General features: G+C 35.7%; 3 protein-coding genes across 3 annotated transcripts; all 3 read left to right on the top strand.

Annotated features, from left to right (window-relative positions):
* Positions 1-2,844: 2,844 nt before the first annotated feature.
* On the top strand, positions 2,845-4,242 carry LOC116012865. The gene is made up of 2 exons (XM_031252540.1): positions 2,845-3,517; positions 3,620-4,242. The coding sequence occupies exons 1-2, from the start codon at positions 2,845-2,847 to the stop codon at positions 4,240-4,242; spliced, it is 1,296 nt and encodes a 431-aa protein (XP_031108400.1).
* A 3-nt stretch (positions 4,243-4,245) lies between these two features.
* LOC116012864 lies at positions 4,246-5,070 on the top strand. The gene has a single exon (XM_031252539.1). It carries the CDS (start codon positions 4,246-4,248, stop codon positions 5,068-5,070), a length of 825 nt encoding a protein of 274 aa, XP_031108399.1.
* A 1,520-nt stretch (positions 5,071-6,590) lies between these two features.
* Positions 6,591-8,255, top strand: LOC116012863. Its single transcript, XM_031252538.1, has 2 exons — positions 6,591-6,978; positions 8,080-8,255. Exons 1-2 carry the CDS (start codon positions 6,591-6,593, stop codon positions 8,253-8,255), a joined length of 564 nt encoding a protein of 187 aa, XP_031108398.1.
* The last annotated feature ends 9,414 nt before the right edge of the window (positions 8,256-17,669 follow it).

The following is a 17,669-nucleotide window of genomic DNA, read 5'->3' as shown; positions in this document are numbered from 1 at the left end:
CCTAACAAACGGTAAACTAATTCACTTTGTTTCATCGATGGCGCTCTATTTTTTTTTCCTTTTATATATATAAAAGTATATAATCGTGTACACTCATAAACAAATGTTTGATACGATAATTTTACCCTAACTTTGTCTATAACATAACAAAATGAAGGTACTATTATAAGACCTTTGATGAGTTGTGAAAACGAGGACCCAAATGATTCCTGTATTACAAAATCGGCGCTGAGTCGATTCTGTCAGCATTCTTCAACTCAAGGTGAACCGAGTTTAAATGGTAAAGTTTTCCATGTCATTCAATAATACATTTTTTTTTTGTTGTTTTTTTGAAAATGTCATACTCTGGTCTAATTAAATTGTTATTACATTTTGTAGAATTTAACTCATGTGTAACACAATTACACCGCCAACCTTTGAAGACGTTAACAAAAGGTATTTTCCTTAACAACATTACGTTCTACTTGAAGAAATTCTAAAAACTTTTTTAAGACATTTTTTGTTTGATTGTATTTCAATAAAACTTCTTATAACATTGTGTTGACTACTAAATAAATGCAATGTGGATAGCTACAATTCCAACCAACAAGATGAGAACATCATTGCCGCGATCTTTTAGCACAAATTCAGAGGTTGTGTGTAGAGATTTGCTTACATCATTTGAGAAAGAAGTTCAACCTCAACCTAACCAAACATTGAGCCGACTAAACCATGGTATTATTTAATTCTTATTACTTTATTTACCGTAATTGCACCCGTTTTTTGTATTAATTTCATTAAATTTTTTTAGACGAGTACTTGGATTTTGGTGATGCAATTCACACTTGTGAACATTGCGGAGCGATGTTTTGGATGGAAGAAAGACAAAACAAATGCGTAACGAGAGGTACTCCGAAGCTTTCTATTTGTTGCAATAACGGTAAGATCACCTTACCATCAATGTTAATGCCTCCCAAAGGAACCCTTGATTTGTTTTTTGGATCTACTAACAAATCAAAGCAATTCCTTAACAACATAAGGACGTACAACAACATGTTTTGCTTCACATCGATGGGAGGAAGAATTGATAACAGTGTTAACTTAGGTGGTGCACCTCCTGTTTTTCGTATGAATGGGCAAAACTTTCACTTGATGGGTAGTTTATTGCCTATGGAAGGGAAATCACCGCATTTTGCACAGTTGTACATATATGGCACTCATAACGAGATTACTAATCGTTTAAATGCTGTTAGGTAATAATTTTATGCTACGTACATTTTTTTTTTCATTAACTATTTCTTTCATTAGCTTTGGTTTGACATTATGTTTTCTTAAAATGTAGGCCTGATGGTGAGAATAAGGATATTGATTCAGAAATAGTTAAGGATATAAAAAACGACTTGGATAAACATAATGTGTTAGTCAAGTCATTCTGTATGGCCAGAGATGAGTTTGAGAAGAATTCATGTGCGGAGGTCAAAATAAAGTTGCTTGGAAAGCGAAATAAGGATGAGAGGACATACAACTTACCTCAAGTTTCTGAAGTTGCTGCCTTAGTTGTTGGAGACCTTGATACAAATATGGGGCATCGTGACATAATGGTAGAAACTAAGGCTGGCACACTGCAAAGAATTTCTTAGTTAAATCCTTCATACTTACCTCTACAATACCCGTTGCTTTTCCCCTATGGTGAGGACGGGTATAGGGAAGACATACCATTCTTTATTATCAAATGTAACGGTAGTGGTGGTCGGCAAAGAATTAGTCCAAGAGAATATTTTTGTTACCGTATGCAAACCCGCCTAACTGAAATATCAACTTTATTGGTCGCAATGAGGTTATTTCAACAGTTTCTGGTGGACAGTTACACAATGGTCGAGGCTGGAAGATTAATTTATGTTAGAACACATCAAAAAAATTTGAGGTGTGAAACTTATAATTGTTTGACCGATGCTTTGACTCGAGGGGAAGTTGACCCAAACGCACAAGGTAGAAGAATCATATTACCGTCAAGTTTTGTTGGGGGTGCGCGGTATATGATACAGAATTACCAAGATGCTATGGCAATTTGCAAATGGATTGGTTACCCTAACTTATTCATTACATTCACTTGCAATCCGAAGTGACCTGAGATAGAAAGATTTCTAAAAGAGAAAAATTGTAGAGCTGAAGATCGTCCAGACATTATTTGTAGAGTTTTCAAAATGAAGTTGGACGGTTTGATTGCTGATTGTCCGAAGAATAAGTTGTTTGGATCTGTAAATGGAGGTACGTAGCATTTTGCTTATCATTTTGGTAGTTATACTTTCCTTAATCATTTTCCAACGTGTTGTTTTGTGTTTACTATTGACAGTAATATATACGATTGAGTTTCAAAAGAGAGGTCTCCCTCATGCTCATATCTTATTGTTTCTTGAAAAGAAAAGGGAAGGTACAATCACCAGCAATTTGGACGCCATAATATCGGCTGAGATACCACATAAGGAGATGGATACCGAATACTACACTGCCATAGAAGAGTTCATGATGCACGGACCTTGTGGAAAGGCACGAATGAAGCATTTCCCCAAGAAATTTGTTGAGACTTCTACATTAGATGATGATGGATATCCTATCTACAGGCGTTGAGATACTGGTAGGATTGTAGTGAAGAACGGGATTCCTCTAGATAATAGATACGTTGTGTCTCACAACAGAGAGCTGTTATTGAAGTATAGGGCCCACATTAATGTGGAGTGGTGCAATCAGTCGCGGTCGATTAAGTACCTTTTCAAATATATCAACAAAGGCCACGATCGTGTCACTGCAGAATTTTGCAAGTCAAACACAGACAAGGATAATGGTAAAGTGGTGGATGAAATCAATATGTACTACGATTGTAGATACATTTCTCCATGTGAAGCGGCATGGAGATTGTTTGGCTTTGACATTCAATTGAGAGCTCCCCCAGTTGAACGTTTGAGCTTCCACCTTCCTGGGCAACAAAGTGTCATATTTGCAGATGATGATCCTGTTGAGAATGTTGTAAATAGGCCAACTATAGCCCATAGTATGTTCATGGAATGGTTTGAAGCTAATAGAACCTACCCAGAAGCAAGAGCATTGACTTATGCTGAAATGCCTACTAGATTTGTGTGGAAGAAAGATATTAGGAAATGGAGTCCAAGGAAAAGAGGATTTGCAATTGGTAGGGTTTTTTATGTTCCTCCTGGTACCGGAGACATATATTATCTTAGATGCCTATTGAATAAGGTGCGGGGGCCCATGAGTTATTCAGATTTAATGAAAGTAGATGGTGTGCAGTTTGGTTCCTTCAAAGATGCATGTTATGCCAGAGGGTTAATAGATGACGACAAAGAATACGTCGACGCTATTATAGAAGCCAGTGACTGGGCAACAGGAATTCATTTGAGAAGATTGTTTGTAACTTTGTTAATGTCAAACTCTTTTGCAAGACCTGATGCGGTTTGGGATGCTGTGTGGCACTTGCTATCTAAGGACGCTCAATTTCACGTGCGAAGAAATTTGAACATGCCAGGTATTACTTTGCCTCTAAGATACTTTGGTTTCAATGTTGTATATACCTTAACTTTAAAGAGAGATATGTTATTTAATATTTTATATTTCATTGCTTGTGCAGAGTTGTTGTTGATTGAGGAAGAAGAAAAAAAATTTACTTTATTGGAAATAGAAAGAATGCTATCCCCCTTGGGAAAAAGTTTGAAAGATTTTCCTAATATGCCATTGGCGAATGAAGAATGTTACAACTTGGCATCAGATAAGTTAATACAAGAGGAGTTGTGTTACGATCGTGATGCTCAGAAGGTAGAGAATGAAGTTTTGGTTAGCCAACTTACTGACGAACAAAGGAAAATATACAATGAGGTCATTCAAAATGTTGACAACAACACTGGGGGTTTGTTCTTTGTATATGGCTATGGTGGAACAGGAAAGACCTTTTTATGGAGAGCATTGTCTTCTTTTTTAAGGGCCAAAGGCGATATAGTTCTAAATGTTGCATCCAGTGGCATTGCCTCACTTTTATTGCCGGGTGGGAGAACTGCACATTCAAGGTTTGCTATACCCATCTCTATTAATGAAGATTCAACCTGCAACATTAGTCAAGGAAGCCCTTTGGCAGAACTTATTGTTTATTACAAATTGATTATATGGGACGAGGCTCCTATAATGCATAAGTACTGTTTTGAGGCTTTAGACAAGACAATGAGAGATTTGTTAAGATTCAAGAATGAAAACAGTTAAGACATGCCGTTTGGGGGGAAAACAGTTGTTCTTGGTGGAGATTTCAGGCAAATCCTACCAGTTATTCCAAAGGGCACAAGACAAGATATAGTTGGGGCAACAATCAACTCTTCGTATTTATGGAGGTACTGTAAAGTTTTGAGGCTGACAAAAAATCTACGTCTAACAGCAATTCAAGCACCTGAAGAACGACAACAAACTGACCAATTTGCAAAGTGGATTGCTGATATCGGTGACGGAGTAAGTTCGGAATGCACTGATGAAGAAGATGATCTGATTATTCCTAACCACATATTGTTGCAGTATGTAGATAATCCTATTGCTGCAATTGTTGAAAGCACATTTCCTAATTATGAAATTGCATGCACTGACTCTCAATTCCTACTTAGCCGTGCAATTTTGGCTCCAACCTTGGATGTGGTAGATAGCATCAACGATTATATGAATGAAATGAACAAGGGAGATTCCAAAACATATCTCAGTTGTGATACGGTCTGTAAAGCAGACAATTCAGGAGATACGCTAGGAGATTTGCATACACCGGAGTTCCTCAATGGCTTACGGTGTTCTGGAATACCAAACCATTCTTCGACTATTAAAGTTGGATCACCTGTTATGCTTTTGAGGAATATTGATCACTCATTAGGACTCTGTAACGGTACTAGGTTAATTGTTACAAGGTTGGCTAATCACGTTTTGGAGGCGAAAATCATGTCTGGAACACATAAAGGAACAAAAGTTCTTATTCCTAGGATGTTGTTAACACCTTCTAACACCAGATTGCCATTCAAGTTCCAAAGAAAACAGTTTCCATTGATGCTATCATAGGCCATGACAATCAATAAAAGTCAAGGTAAAACACTTTCGCATGTGGGTTTGTTTTTGAGAAAGCCTGTTTTTAATCATGGCCAATTGTATGTAGCAATCTCAAGGGTCAGTAATCCTATGGGATTAAAAATTTTGATTTGTGAGGAAAATCCTCAATCTGTAACTACAACTAAAAATGTTGTTTACAAAAAAGTTTTCAATAATGTGTAATAATATTCAACTTCCCCACTGTTTCTCATTATTTCATTCAATTTCTCTTCGACTAAAACCTTAACACTATTTATAATATGAACTATACATCTCTTGGCCGTGCATCGCACAGGTGCAATTACTAGTAATAAAATAAAGGCAAAAATTTGTGTGAGACCGTCTCACGGGTCTCAATCCGTGAGATGGGTCGAATCTTTCATTAATGATGTCAAAATTCGACACATTAATCAAATATCCAACCCATCTCACGGATTGAGAACCTGTGAAACGGTCTCACACAAGTGTTTCTCTAAAATAAAGGCATGTGAGTAAAAAGTAGGTTTGTTTTTAACAATATGATAGATCCCACGTTGGCTCATGAGTGGACGTTACACCCTTTCCTTTAATTTGAACCTTATCAAGCACGTACTAAAGCTCATGTAGCCATTTCTCACCAGGCCCGGTGAAGGAGTTATAAATAATAACTGAGTTATATTATTATAAAATGTAAGGATAATTATTTTGTCTAATAAAAATATATATAATAAGAATAATTTTTTCAAATAAAATGAAATATATATATGTATACATACATACATATATATATATATATATATATATATATAGTTAAAGTCAAATATATATATTTATTATCACACAAAAGAGACAAAAATCAATGAAATAACTTGAATTGACACATACATTATAATTTTAGATAATTTATGAAATATTGAAACGTGTGTGAACGCTGAAGCTAGCTAGAATCGGCAGTGACGGAAGAGTTGATAGGAACGGACTGCTTTGCTTTTGCGCTCCGGCTTTAATTTGAATATAAACCTCCAAATTACCATTCATTTATTTGGACTCATAAATATCTTATGGAGTAATATAATTTTCAATTCTTTTCATTTTTTCTTCCCGAAATATTGAATCTCCAACTCAAGACTCCGATTCGACAAAGCATTTGGGAATGTAAATCATGGTAACTCAGCTTAAGACAGGAGCCTCGGCCCATTGATAAACTTAATCCCGGATTTATCCTTCTTTTCAAACTTTATCTATATGACCAATTGAACTGCTCATGTAGACTTTCTTTTCATTTTTTGAAAGACAACGTAACAGTACAACTAATTGAATAAAAACCAAATCAAGATTCGTAGGGTTTACCATATATAAACACTAGCTTGCTAGCATACTATGCCTTGTCATTTTGCATGCTTTTTCAATTCATCAATTCCTCAACTCTATTTAAACTTGATGCATGCAATTCTACCCCACACAAAACCATCATATCAACCAAGAAATTAGATTAGAGCAGAGCAGAATTGAAAATGAAGTTGATACATTTTCTTGCCTGCTTCTCTCTCCTCTTCATTCAAACCGCTTTGGGAGAGTTGGTGTGTGAGCAATTACCAGTTGGCATCTGCTCATTTTCAATTGCATCTTCTGGGAAGCGATGCTTGTTAGAGACCTATGCATCTGGTGACGGAACTATGAAATTGCAGTGCAAGACATCGGAGGTGGTGGTGGGGACTAATATGCGTGAACATGTTGAAACAGATGAATGTATTGCTGCCTGTGGGGTTGATAGGAAATCCGTCGGAATATCTTCTGATTCCCTTCTCGACCACCGTTTCACCGCTAAACTTTGCCTGCCACAATGCTACCAAAACTGCCCCAACATTGTTGATTTGTACTACAACTTGGCTTCCGAAGAAGGTATGCCTGCAAGCCACCTCTTTAATTTTCTCCCTCTTCACAACAAGTCCCACTTTTTTTTATACATTATATTTCACCATACATCAGACAAATCTTAAACTCCTAAAAGTTAAATCTGGTTCAAATAGACTCTCAGTCAGTTCTCCTGTTATTGATTTTATAAGCAAGGGACTCATCTCTACATTTCCGCCAATTTACAATTTAGAGAATCCAAGAACTCAAAATCTAGTCTAGGAAGTCCGCCCTACGTATAAGATGTTGTTGGTAGGAATCGAACTCCTGGCCACCCTATAATTAGAGGACTGACTTCAAGCGATACAACTGTAAAAAGTAAAAATATATAGGAAAAAGGGTCAAATAAGCTCTCAAACATTACCCAAAAATGCAATTAGGCCCTCGAAGATTCAAAAAATTCAATTAAACACACGAACTTACCATTTTGAGTCATTTAAACCCATACGACCGGTTGTTGAATATAAACAACCGGTCATAATTATTCCGGCGGCCGGCCGCCGAAATTTCATCCCCAAAATGGCCGGTCTTCTCCAACACAACCGGCCTGTTCGTCTTCTCCACTGGAGAAGACGAACACACAGGTTAGTATCTTCTCCACTGGAGAAGACGAACACACTGGTTCGTCTTCTCCAGGGAGGAGAAGACGAACGGTCTTCGTCTTCTCCTCTCTGGAGAAGACGAACAGGCCGAACCAGTGTGGTTCATCTTCTCCAACGGGAGAAGACGAACGGTCTTCGTCTTCTCCAATTGTTGGAGAAGACGACCGGCCATTTTGGGGATGAAATTCCGGCGGCCGGCCGCCGAAATAATTATGACCGGTTGTTTACCTTCAACAACCGGTCGTATGGGTTTAAATGATTCAAAATGGTAAGTTCGTGTGTTTAATTGAACTTTTTGAATCTTCGAGGGCCTAATTGCATTTTTGGGTAATGTTTGAGGGCTTATTTGACCATTTTCCGAAATATATATGATTGTATCAATAGTGTAGAACATGCACTTAAAATTTTCTTATATAGTTTCCAAAAGAAATTTCTTAATTATATATTGTATGTAATCAAAACTTGACATTTTTTGGGACATTTACAGGAGTGGTTTTAGCAGATCTGTGCAAGGCAGTAAGAAGCAGTGCAGGGCGTGCAACGTCACGGTTTCTGAGTTCGGGCGCCGCCTTTGGCCCGGCGTCTGCGGCCGCAGCTCCGACATCAGAAGCAGCTTTCGGTCCAATAATTTCAAGTGTTGATTGTGCTCCACCACCTATGTAAAATCCTCTGCATGCTCTGCGTACACAACATATTATTACTGCTACTCATATCTTTTATTATACGGAGTATTATATTATTCCTCTTTGTATGTAAGATTGTGCGTTTTCCTTCTTTCTTTATTTATATATATCAAATAATAATCGTTGCCTTCAATTCAACTTTCCATGCTTGCCAACTCCCTGGCCTACTGCCAAAACCAATTAAATTTATGTGGGGAGTTCTCAGTCGTGTGCTACAATAATGATTGATAAATTTTCCGTACTCAAATAATGCACGTTCAAAAGTTAAACTTTTAATGTATTAATAAAAATGTGCTTTTATTATATTAAAAATATACATTATATATGTCACTGGTTGACACTAGAAGGTGAACCATGCATGACCCATACATGGTATAATGATCAGACAAAACTGTAAGATTTTCCCTAATAATATATATATATATATATATATATATATATATATATATATATATATATATATATATATATTATAGAGCCTTAATTAAGTGGTGCAAGTTAACTAGAATTATTAAGTAGTTTGGTTGGACCAAATAATTAGTAGTTGTTATTCAACCAGACTATGTGTCTATATAAACTTGTATTGATGGGACACAAGGTAAGCATGGTATAGCACATACAGTTCACGGTACTCATACTGCTCAGGAGACACCAATTTTATACAATCTAGGGTTCTGAGTCAAGCATGAAACAAATATGGCTAACGGTCTACCGTTCAAGAGGCATCACATGCATTAACTGTGGCTGGAGATCAACACTGCTTCCGCTTCTGCCACTACGAGGTCAGGTTTCTCGTATATATTCTGTATGATTAGATTATTTATATCTAACATTTGGTATCCGAGTCTTTATAATCTCTGTCCGGTTGATTGTTTCGCTTAAAACAATATTAAGTTTTATATACATTAAGTTTATTATATGCTTTGGTTTTCAATTACATTCATCCTAATTCATCAAAATATGCATATAAAATATATCTTTTGATGTAAACCAGGTAAAATATTATGTATATTTTGAATGAATTATTTGTAATTGATTTAAGATGGCTAGAATTAATTTTTTTGTTTGATTTTGAATCACTGATTCAATTTCGGCATTAAGAAAAAAAAAATTAATTCCAGCATTAAGAAAACAAAGAGGTGCATCGAGATTTTAATCCTTGAAATTACTGCCGTTTTCTTTGTTTGCCGACGACGGCGGAGGGACTTCGAATTGCAGGTGGTGGTGGCGTCACGGTGATGACGGCGTCGAAGCTGCCTAGTCTTCTCCTTCAGGTGACGCCGGCGACGGGCTCGTTTTCCGGTGGCCATTACTACTTCCTTCAGGATGCCATTGTTCCCGGTGTTGCACAGTGAGTACACGCGGCTGAGGGCGGTGGGAGGTGTTGGCTGGCGTTGCAGCGAGATGGCGATGGCGGAGGCGGGCTAGGCTTCCCGGCGAGCCGACGCTCTCTTCTCCTTCCGGCGACACTGTTTCTCCTTCAAATAATGTACCTTCAATACAAAAATAATGTACTTTTTATTTTTGGTCCACACAGCTGTGTGGACCATGGTCTATGCAATAACGATTGCATATTTAGACTTTTTCTAACTTGATTTTTCAGTTTAATTCCTCCTTAATTCATTATTAAATTATTATTCAACTTCAGGCAAATATTAAGTATTTAATTTGCTATTTGAATCTTAATTTAACATTAATTTTATATTAAATTGCTTCAAGAATTGCAATTTATTTAAGAATATATGGGTTAATAATGCATTAATATGTAAATTCAAGCATGCTATATATAAATATTTAATTTATTGTTTCAATTATACATTTATTAAAGCATGCATTAATGTTGAATCTAGCATATTATTAACCATGGTTGCAGTAGGCACTAGGCGCTAGTCGGGCGGTAGACTAGCGCCTAGCGCCTAAGCGGTCTAGGCGGTTCTAGGCGGCAACCTATAAAAACAAAAGATTAATTCATGTGTGTTGGTGTATGTCATATATTATATTACATATATTATATATATATATCTCTTACTTCTCTTACTTATATAAATAAAGAAATTTAAATATATATAAATGTAATAATAAAATTAACAAAGCCGACTCGCTCGAGTTAACTCCGCTAACTCTGCCGAGTTGGGCGAGTTCATTCGGCCTAGTCGACCGCCAACTCGGCCCAGTCGGCCGAGTTAGGCGCTAGGCGGACGGCCACCTAGGCGAACGCCTAGGGAGCTATTCGCCTCGGTCCAGGAGCGCCTAGCGCCTAGACAGGTGCCTAGGCGGCCTAGGCGGGGATTTTTGCAACAGTGTTAATAACTCATAGAATATATCATTCAATTTTGGATCCTTAGGTCAATTTAAGTCATTATGGTCTATTAAAGTAGCTTGTTTGGTTTCTCATTTAATTTGAGCATATTTTAGTCCTATGTTTGATTTGGGACTTTAAAACCATTTTTTAACAAGCTAATTTCGACCTATTTTTGGGTCATTAAAGTATGGATCTTATTAATCATTATTGATTGATATTTTAATAATAATTATAGCTCTTTTTTAATTCATAACATGGTTATTAAGTTTTAATTATTACTAACTACCATATTTTGTTAATGGTATTTATCGTTGGTAATAATATTAAGTTTAGATCTATTTCAGTACTAGACCATTTTTCATCCATGATTATAGCTCACTTAGGCCATTAAGAATCATAAGTCTAATTTGAGCAAATAAGTGCTATAATTATTGTCTTGGTTTGTTTTGAGACATTAAAGATTTAAGAATTTAATTATTATTTTGGCCATTAAGAATTATAACTATGGTTTAAGTTGGTTATGTTTTTCAATTTATCAATAGTTTTCAGGGCCTTAATATATACTAGTATTAATTCTTTATTTTTAATGCAATATAGTTAGTATACTGTCTGTAAAATGGTAATTTAGTTATTACCTTAAACTTCAGTCACCCTAAAGTATTATAATAGTCATGTTTAATTATTATGTGGTAATTGAGAGTAGTATTTGGCATCCCTTAATTACAGTTTTGCCTTTATTTTAGTTATCGTTAATTATTAATTGACATTATTAATTACTGTTATTAAGTTTAGGGACTAATCTCATTTATTGCCTTTCCATAATAATTTCTTTGTAATCTGTCATATTTGGTACATTGGTAAGATTATCCCTGCCACTTCATTATTCATGACTATTAATGTTGGTAATTAAGTCTTACCAATAAATCTTTTACGTACCATTGGACGCTGCATTGAGGTCACTGACATCAACAATGAAGATGGGAAAAGTTATGGAGTTGTTTTCTTCTCTTTTGGATCGTCATCGTTGCTAGCGCAATGGGAAGATGCGGTTTGCATTATTAAGGTATGTCATTAATTATCTTTTATTATTAATTGGTAATTAATGCTACAGTTACTGTTAACCGCTAATTTGGACTAGTCACATATTTTATTTTTAGTAATATGGAAACATTAACAAGGTGTATTACTATAATTTGGTTGTCATTGTTAAATGTTAATGGTGATTATAATGTTGTCTATTATCATTAAATATTTTAATTAACGATACCATTAATATTAATATGGTATTCAGTTATGACTCCTGAATTGTTTCCAATTAAGTTCATGTGACAATGTTCCAGTTAAGAAAATATTATGGATATCATCATTTTCTTGACATTAATGTTTTTCGGACTTCAAATTTTATCAAGTTTTCAAAATTATATCCGAAAATGTTTCTACAGTAAGCGGTTATAACCATGTTTGGCTATTTTTTTTTTTTGATCATTTGCAATTTTGCCATTAATGATAATAATATTATTAATTAGGTTATGGAGAGTGATTTCGAATCAATTCAGTAAATTTGGAAAAACATAAGTCGAAATGTTCTTATCCCTCAAATGTCTCTCACTCTTTCTGATACGAGATTGCCGTTCAAGTTCCAGCATAAATAATTCACATTGATGCTTGCATATGTCATGACTATCAACAAAAGGCAGGGCCGAACACTAACTCACGTTCGGTTATTGCTGAAAAAAACAGTTTTTAATCACGGTCAATTGTACATGCCTTTCTCCCGAGTCACCCATCCTGATAGCCTGAAAGTGTTAATTAGTTCTAGACGAGGATGGACAAGATTGTGTTGCTACTACCAATGTTGTTTACAATGAGATTTTCAATAATGTATAAATACAACCGGTGATATTATGTTTTTTTTTCAAGATGGAAAAATTGTTATATATCTACACAAAAATATATCTTCCATACATATGAGTTAGAATAGCAATTGATTCCTATAACTGATTTACTAGAGAACGAGCACATTTGTCCAATTTATAAAAATCCTAAACAATGATATATAAAATCTCTAAAGTTCCAACACCACATGCGTACATCTACACATTAGCTATTAATTAAACAATTATTTGATGGAATTCAAACAAGAATAACATAAGAAAACATAATCGATCCAAAACATATCTTCAATTGCACTATATAATATTTGATGTCATAATTTATATAATTATATATCGATCCAATGTTCTTAATATATTATAACAAATCCATCCCGTGCATCGCACGGGTGAAAATACTAGTTATAATAAAAACCTAAGCATAACAATAAATATTATATTAATCTGCAGTAAGAAATAAAGTTCATTAGGCAACCCAGTGGTTTAGCTCAAGTGACAAGTGAGCTCTAAACGTGGGTGGACCCCGGATCGTTAAACGGACGGAGAGAAAGACCTTGTAAATTTACTAAAAAAAAGTTCATTAGGCCATTAGGGACAAAAAGTACTTTTTTTTTCCCTGAACTTTGAAATAATATTGATTCCCTTCTATATCCACATTTTCTACTCTGCCTACCATGTATTCGAATAATTTTGTTCTCCAAAGCATCCAAAAACTGTTTATGCATTCTACAGTTCCACCCTATCCACTGGAAAGAAACACAGACTGCAAACCTAACAATGCATCTACTCTAGAGACTCAGGATCTTGTTTAAGAATTAAGAGTAACTTTAATTTACAAAAAGATGTAAATAAAAAAGGAAACTATAACTGCAAATCTCCATGTATAATTGCAATATTTTTACAAGTAGCCTCAAAAATTTGCAGCAGCAGAGATTTATGTCAACATGCAGAGATCTTAGCAAGCATAATAAATGAGAGAGATATGATTTCAGCTGATGGAGCTTCAATTCAAAGGTGGAAAAATCTTATGGGCTCATTTGGTGGAGTTTCTAGGCGTGTTCGTTTGAATGGTTTGCCCAAACTGAGCTCAGAGTACGCAGACGATGAATGTACTCGGCCAATGCAAGGAGACCCCAAGCTGCTTGGTGGATAGTTAACATGCCAGACACCTGTTCTAGGGTCACTTTGAAATGGGGGACGGCTTCTTTCTTTTGTTCCGGGACGGGGCCTTTGACAGGGAGATCCATTGGCGCCCTATTTATTCAACCTTGGCATGGAAAGATTGGCATATGAAATCCAAAAAGAGGTAGATCTAAGTTCTTGGAAACTGATTCACATCTCAAGAGGAGGGATTGGCATATCTCACCTCTTGTTTGCGGATGATCTTATGTTGTTTGGGGAGGCCACAGAACACCAAGACAAGACGATGATGGATTGTCTTAATAGACTCAACAAAACATCCGAGTTGTAAATCTTTCTAAATCCCAAATTTTTTTCTTTCCTAATTAATACTTATGAAGGCGTAAATAGTTGGGAAACAAGTACACAATGTCAACGGAGACTGGCAAGATTTTCGAAACAGGACGAAATAAGGGCTAAAGAGAGTCTATGCCGTGTTATAAAATACTGTCTTAAAAGCGTTTAATTTCCGGTGACACAAATTATATGCTATATGCTCAGGCGTAAGAAGGAAGATAAGAAGGAAGAAGCTCTTTTAAGTAAGGCTTCAATTGTTGTGTTTTATGTTCTAAAGAAGCAGGAGTATTTATATTACAAAGCATAACTAACTCATTCAATCTAGACCACAAATCAAGAGCTATTTTAGGGGAAATCTCGGTTGAATGATCCCACTGCACATCTCCACTCTTTGAGGACAAGCAGAATGAATGCTCTCAATCCTACAAAAAATTAGGAAAAGGAATTTCCTTCTTTTTGAATGATATTCCAACAATCCCCCACTCATTCAAAAGAAGGTTGAAGGAAAAAGTCTGAACAATACTAAAAAGTTGACCTTAATGTTAGTGAATTAGTTCTTGAACTAACATGTAGTGACATTGAGTAATTCTCTTTCCGAGAGTGATATGAATCTTGAACTCACCGGTTAGACAAATTTTGAACTCTAATTCACATATCAACTTTCACAAACTCCGTCATGTCTACCTCAATGTAGACTTTTCGAACCCGTCAAGTCTATCTCAATATAGATTTTAACTCTATCAAGTCTATCTCAACATATATAGATTTTACCTCTGTCAAGTCTATCTCAACATAGACTACCATTTTTAGGCTACAGAGTGAATTATGACTATTTTACAAGTCATAACGAACTTCACATGTTCCATTGTGATCACCACGTTAACAATTAACTGTCGTATAGACTCATGTCTAACTCTTATGTGTCTATTCTCCCCAATTTAGACACTAATTTTGCGACTCAAATGACAGTTTGTGAATCACAATGCATAGGTACTGAAGTTGTGGGACTCCCCCACAACTGCACATCTACCAACATATTTCTTAACCACTCAGTTTCTTGGCTTCCTCGACCAAGTGCTATGAATTTTGCATCCATAGTTGATTTAGCTATGCAAGATTGGTTTGGTGGATTTTCACGAAGTAGCTACACCACACATTGTGAACACATATCCACTGATCACTGAACCTCAGATGCTCATGAGTACTCTAGAAAGATAACTCATTATCTTTCGTAAAAGGCGGTAAACCCTTTTTACTCAAGTAAGTGATTTCGTTAGGTCTATCTCAATATAGACTATACCCAAATTAGGGTATGAAATCATTAAGAGCATTTTATGCTCACCTTCTCAATTATTAATTAAGCGGTGAATTTATTAAGTCCATCTCAATAAGACTACCCATCTCATAGGGTTATAAATTCATTAAGAGCTGTAGTTCAACCTCACTAGTACACACATCATAGGAATAACCAACTAGCGTACTATTTTGTGATTCTTTACATGGCTTCGTTTGACCACAAAAGTGGGACCCGCCACGAATTCATCACCTCTTGGGCTTTAGTCATCCCATCAATAATTCAACCTCATAAGTAGTCTCTTCTGTTAAAGTAAGTTTATACTCTCGATCAAACTTACGTACACTTTGACATGTACTTTATTTACTCACAAGTAATTCCCATGAGATTTTCATGCTTAACATGAAACATTCTTTTCATCATTCTAGGTACAACAGACAGACTTCTAAAAAGGAAATGTACATATTTAATTTCCCCCACAATACAACACTTACAAATAATTTTCTCAAAATATTTGTTTTCTTACCCAGAGCATACTGTGCTATGCAGAATTTATAGCAACTATGCACTTGGTTAGTACATACTTAATAGTGGAATATATTTCAACCAAATAGGTTGCCTCAAACCACTAGGATTTTCCTTTATATAGGAACCTTCGTAGATCTTCAAAATGATTCAATTAAAAATTGAAATAATATGTATAAACGCTCATTGCTAGCACATTATAGAGATAATGTTAATTGCACATTGCTTCAGATTGTACATCACAATCATAAGTTTCACATACTTTCTTGAGAAAATTAGATCTCATACTCAAAGATCCAAACTGGCATGTATTAGAGAGATTTATTTACATAAATTTCAACTTTTTGTATCTGTAACTTTAGCATTCAAAGTTAATTGCAACTTCACAATTTTCCATTCATTACATAACTCATATATAGCCTTGATGTGATGCAAATTAATACAAATTTCATATTTATTCTCAAAAGAAATTCCCATTTATTTATAAAAGGCAATTTAAATCAATAATATTATTGCAGCACTTAAGCAGTGTCTATTGCAAGGCTTTGATTGTTTAATAACATATTAAAATCAACCTCATTTCAAGTGAGGATCAAGTAGCGCTTCACTAGCCTGCATGATCAACCCCCTACTTCTTAGATACTCCCAGATCGAGTGGTGAAACCGAAGTTTACTTAAAAACCACCTTCCTAGACAGAGTATTTAAGAATGATGACTTTTCCATGCTACCAACACATTGTTAATAAAGTCTTTGGTATATGCTTACCACGTTTGACGAATAATCTCAGTACATAATTCAAATATTTTGACTATTTTGCTCATATTTTTTTTTATTGACTACCAATCATAAATAAAATTTAATGTACTGATTTAATAGACACATCATACCTAACGGCTCTCCCAAATTGATGATTATGTCACAATTGCAAGAGCTTATTGATTGCCACCTCTACCCATACGACCCCCACAATTCTTGTAGTGGTCAAGATATTTGATTTGTTTTCCATATCTATTCGATTGTGTTTATATGTTTTCATGCTTGAACATCTAGTTCACCCAAGTAGATCCCTTTAATTGACGATCTTTAAGCTAAATTTCATTCTCGTTATCCACCGTGATTCTCAAAAGCATGCAATGAAAAGATGAATTTCTCCTTCATGAAATCCATAACACAACATTTTCTCTTCTTAAAATGATGCAAACTATTATACATTGAATCATTGATGATGTAAATTAAAACACAATTAAACACATATAACACATTCATAATTTATATGCATATTCATATAACGCATATATATAAATTAATAGTATAATATGTGATACTTAGCTTTTCACGTAAGTCGCATGACTTTTGGTGATTAAGAGTTACCGTAATTCCATAGCAGAATTTGGCACATATCTCAAACATCTTCAGTCCACAAGGAAAATCAACCAGCTGAATTGCATTAGGACTGATAAGTGCCAAAAGTAATCGTATTTTAGGGGTCATTTAGGTGCGAAATATACTATAATAGATATAGAACTGTCGAAACGGGCTGGCGGGGCGGGCCCCACCAAAGCCCGTCAAAGCCCGCCATATGGCGGGGGCAGGCTAAAAGCCCGCCAAAATACGGGCCCAAAATATCATAGCCCGCCCCGCCTTTTTCGCGGGACGTGACGGGCTAACCCGGCGGGCTAAGCCCGTTTTGACGGCTGTAAATAGATGTCCATTAGGCCTAAAAAAAATACTAATATAGGTTAATTTCATTGCATATAGGTCTAGGGACTTATCATGTGCGTTTCAGTATAATTTGCACTTCGCAGGGCATTCCGGCGACACTTCAGTAAAACGGACGTAACCGGCGCTAGGAATGTCCGAATGAGGCGAGGCAGGTGGCTATGGAACCGTATCGTCGAGAGCTA

Source organism: Ipomoea triloba, chromosome 3 (assembly GCF_003576645.1).
Source record: "Ipomoea triloba cultivar NCNSP0323 chromosome 3, ASM357664v1".
NCBI classification, from domain to species: domain Eukaryota; kingdom Viridiplantae; phylum Streptophyta; class Magnoliopsida; order Solanales; family Convolvulaceae; genus Ipomoea; species Ipomoea triloba.
The sequence above is the reverse complement of the archived record's forward strand: the minus strand, read 5'-3'. Positions and strand labels throughout refer to the sequence as shown.

Coding starts and splice junctions, on each gene's coding strand:
- LOC116012865 (XM_031252540.1), top strand. CDS start 2,845: ATGTACTACGATTGTAGATACATTTCTCCATGTGAAGCGGCATGGAGA. Junction 3,518..3,619: donor AAGAAATTTGAACATGCCAG/GTATTACTTTGC, acceptor TTGCTTGTGCAG/AGTTGTTGTTGATTGAGGAA.
- LOC116012863 (XM_031252538.1), top strand. CDS start 6,591: ATGAAGTTGATACATTTTCTTGCCTGCTTCTCTCTCCTCTTCATTCAA. Junction 6,979..8,079: donor CAACTTGGCTTCCGAAGAAG/GTATGCCTGCAA, acceptor GGACATTTACAG/GAGTGGTTTTAGCAGATCTG.
- LOC116012864 (XM_031252539.1), top strand. CDS start 4,246: ATGCCGTTTGGGGGGAAAACAGTTGTTCTTGGTGGAGATTTCAGGCAA.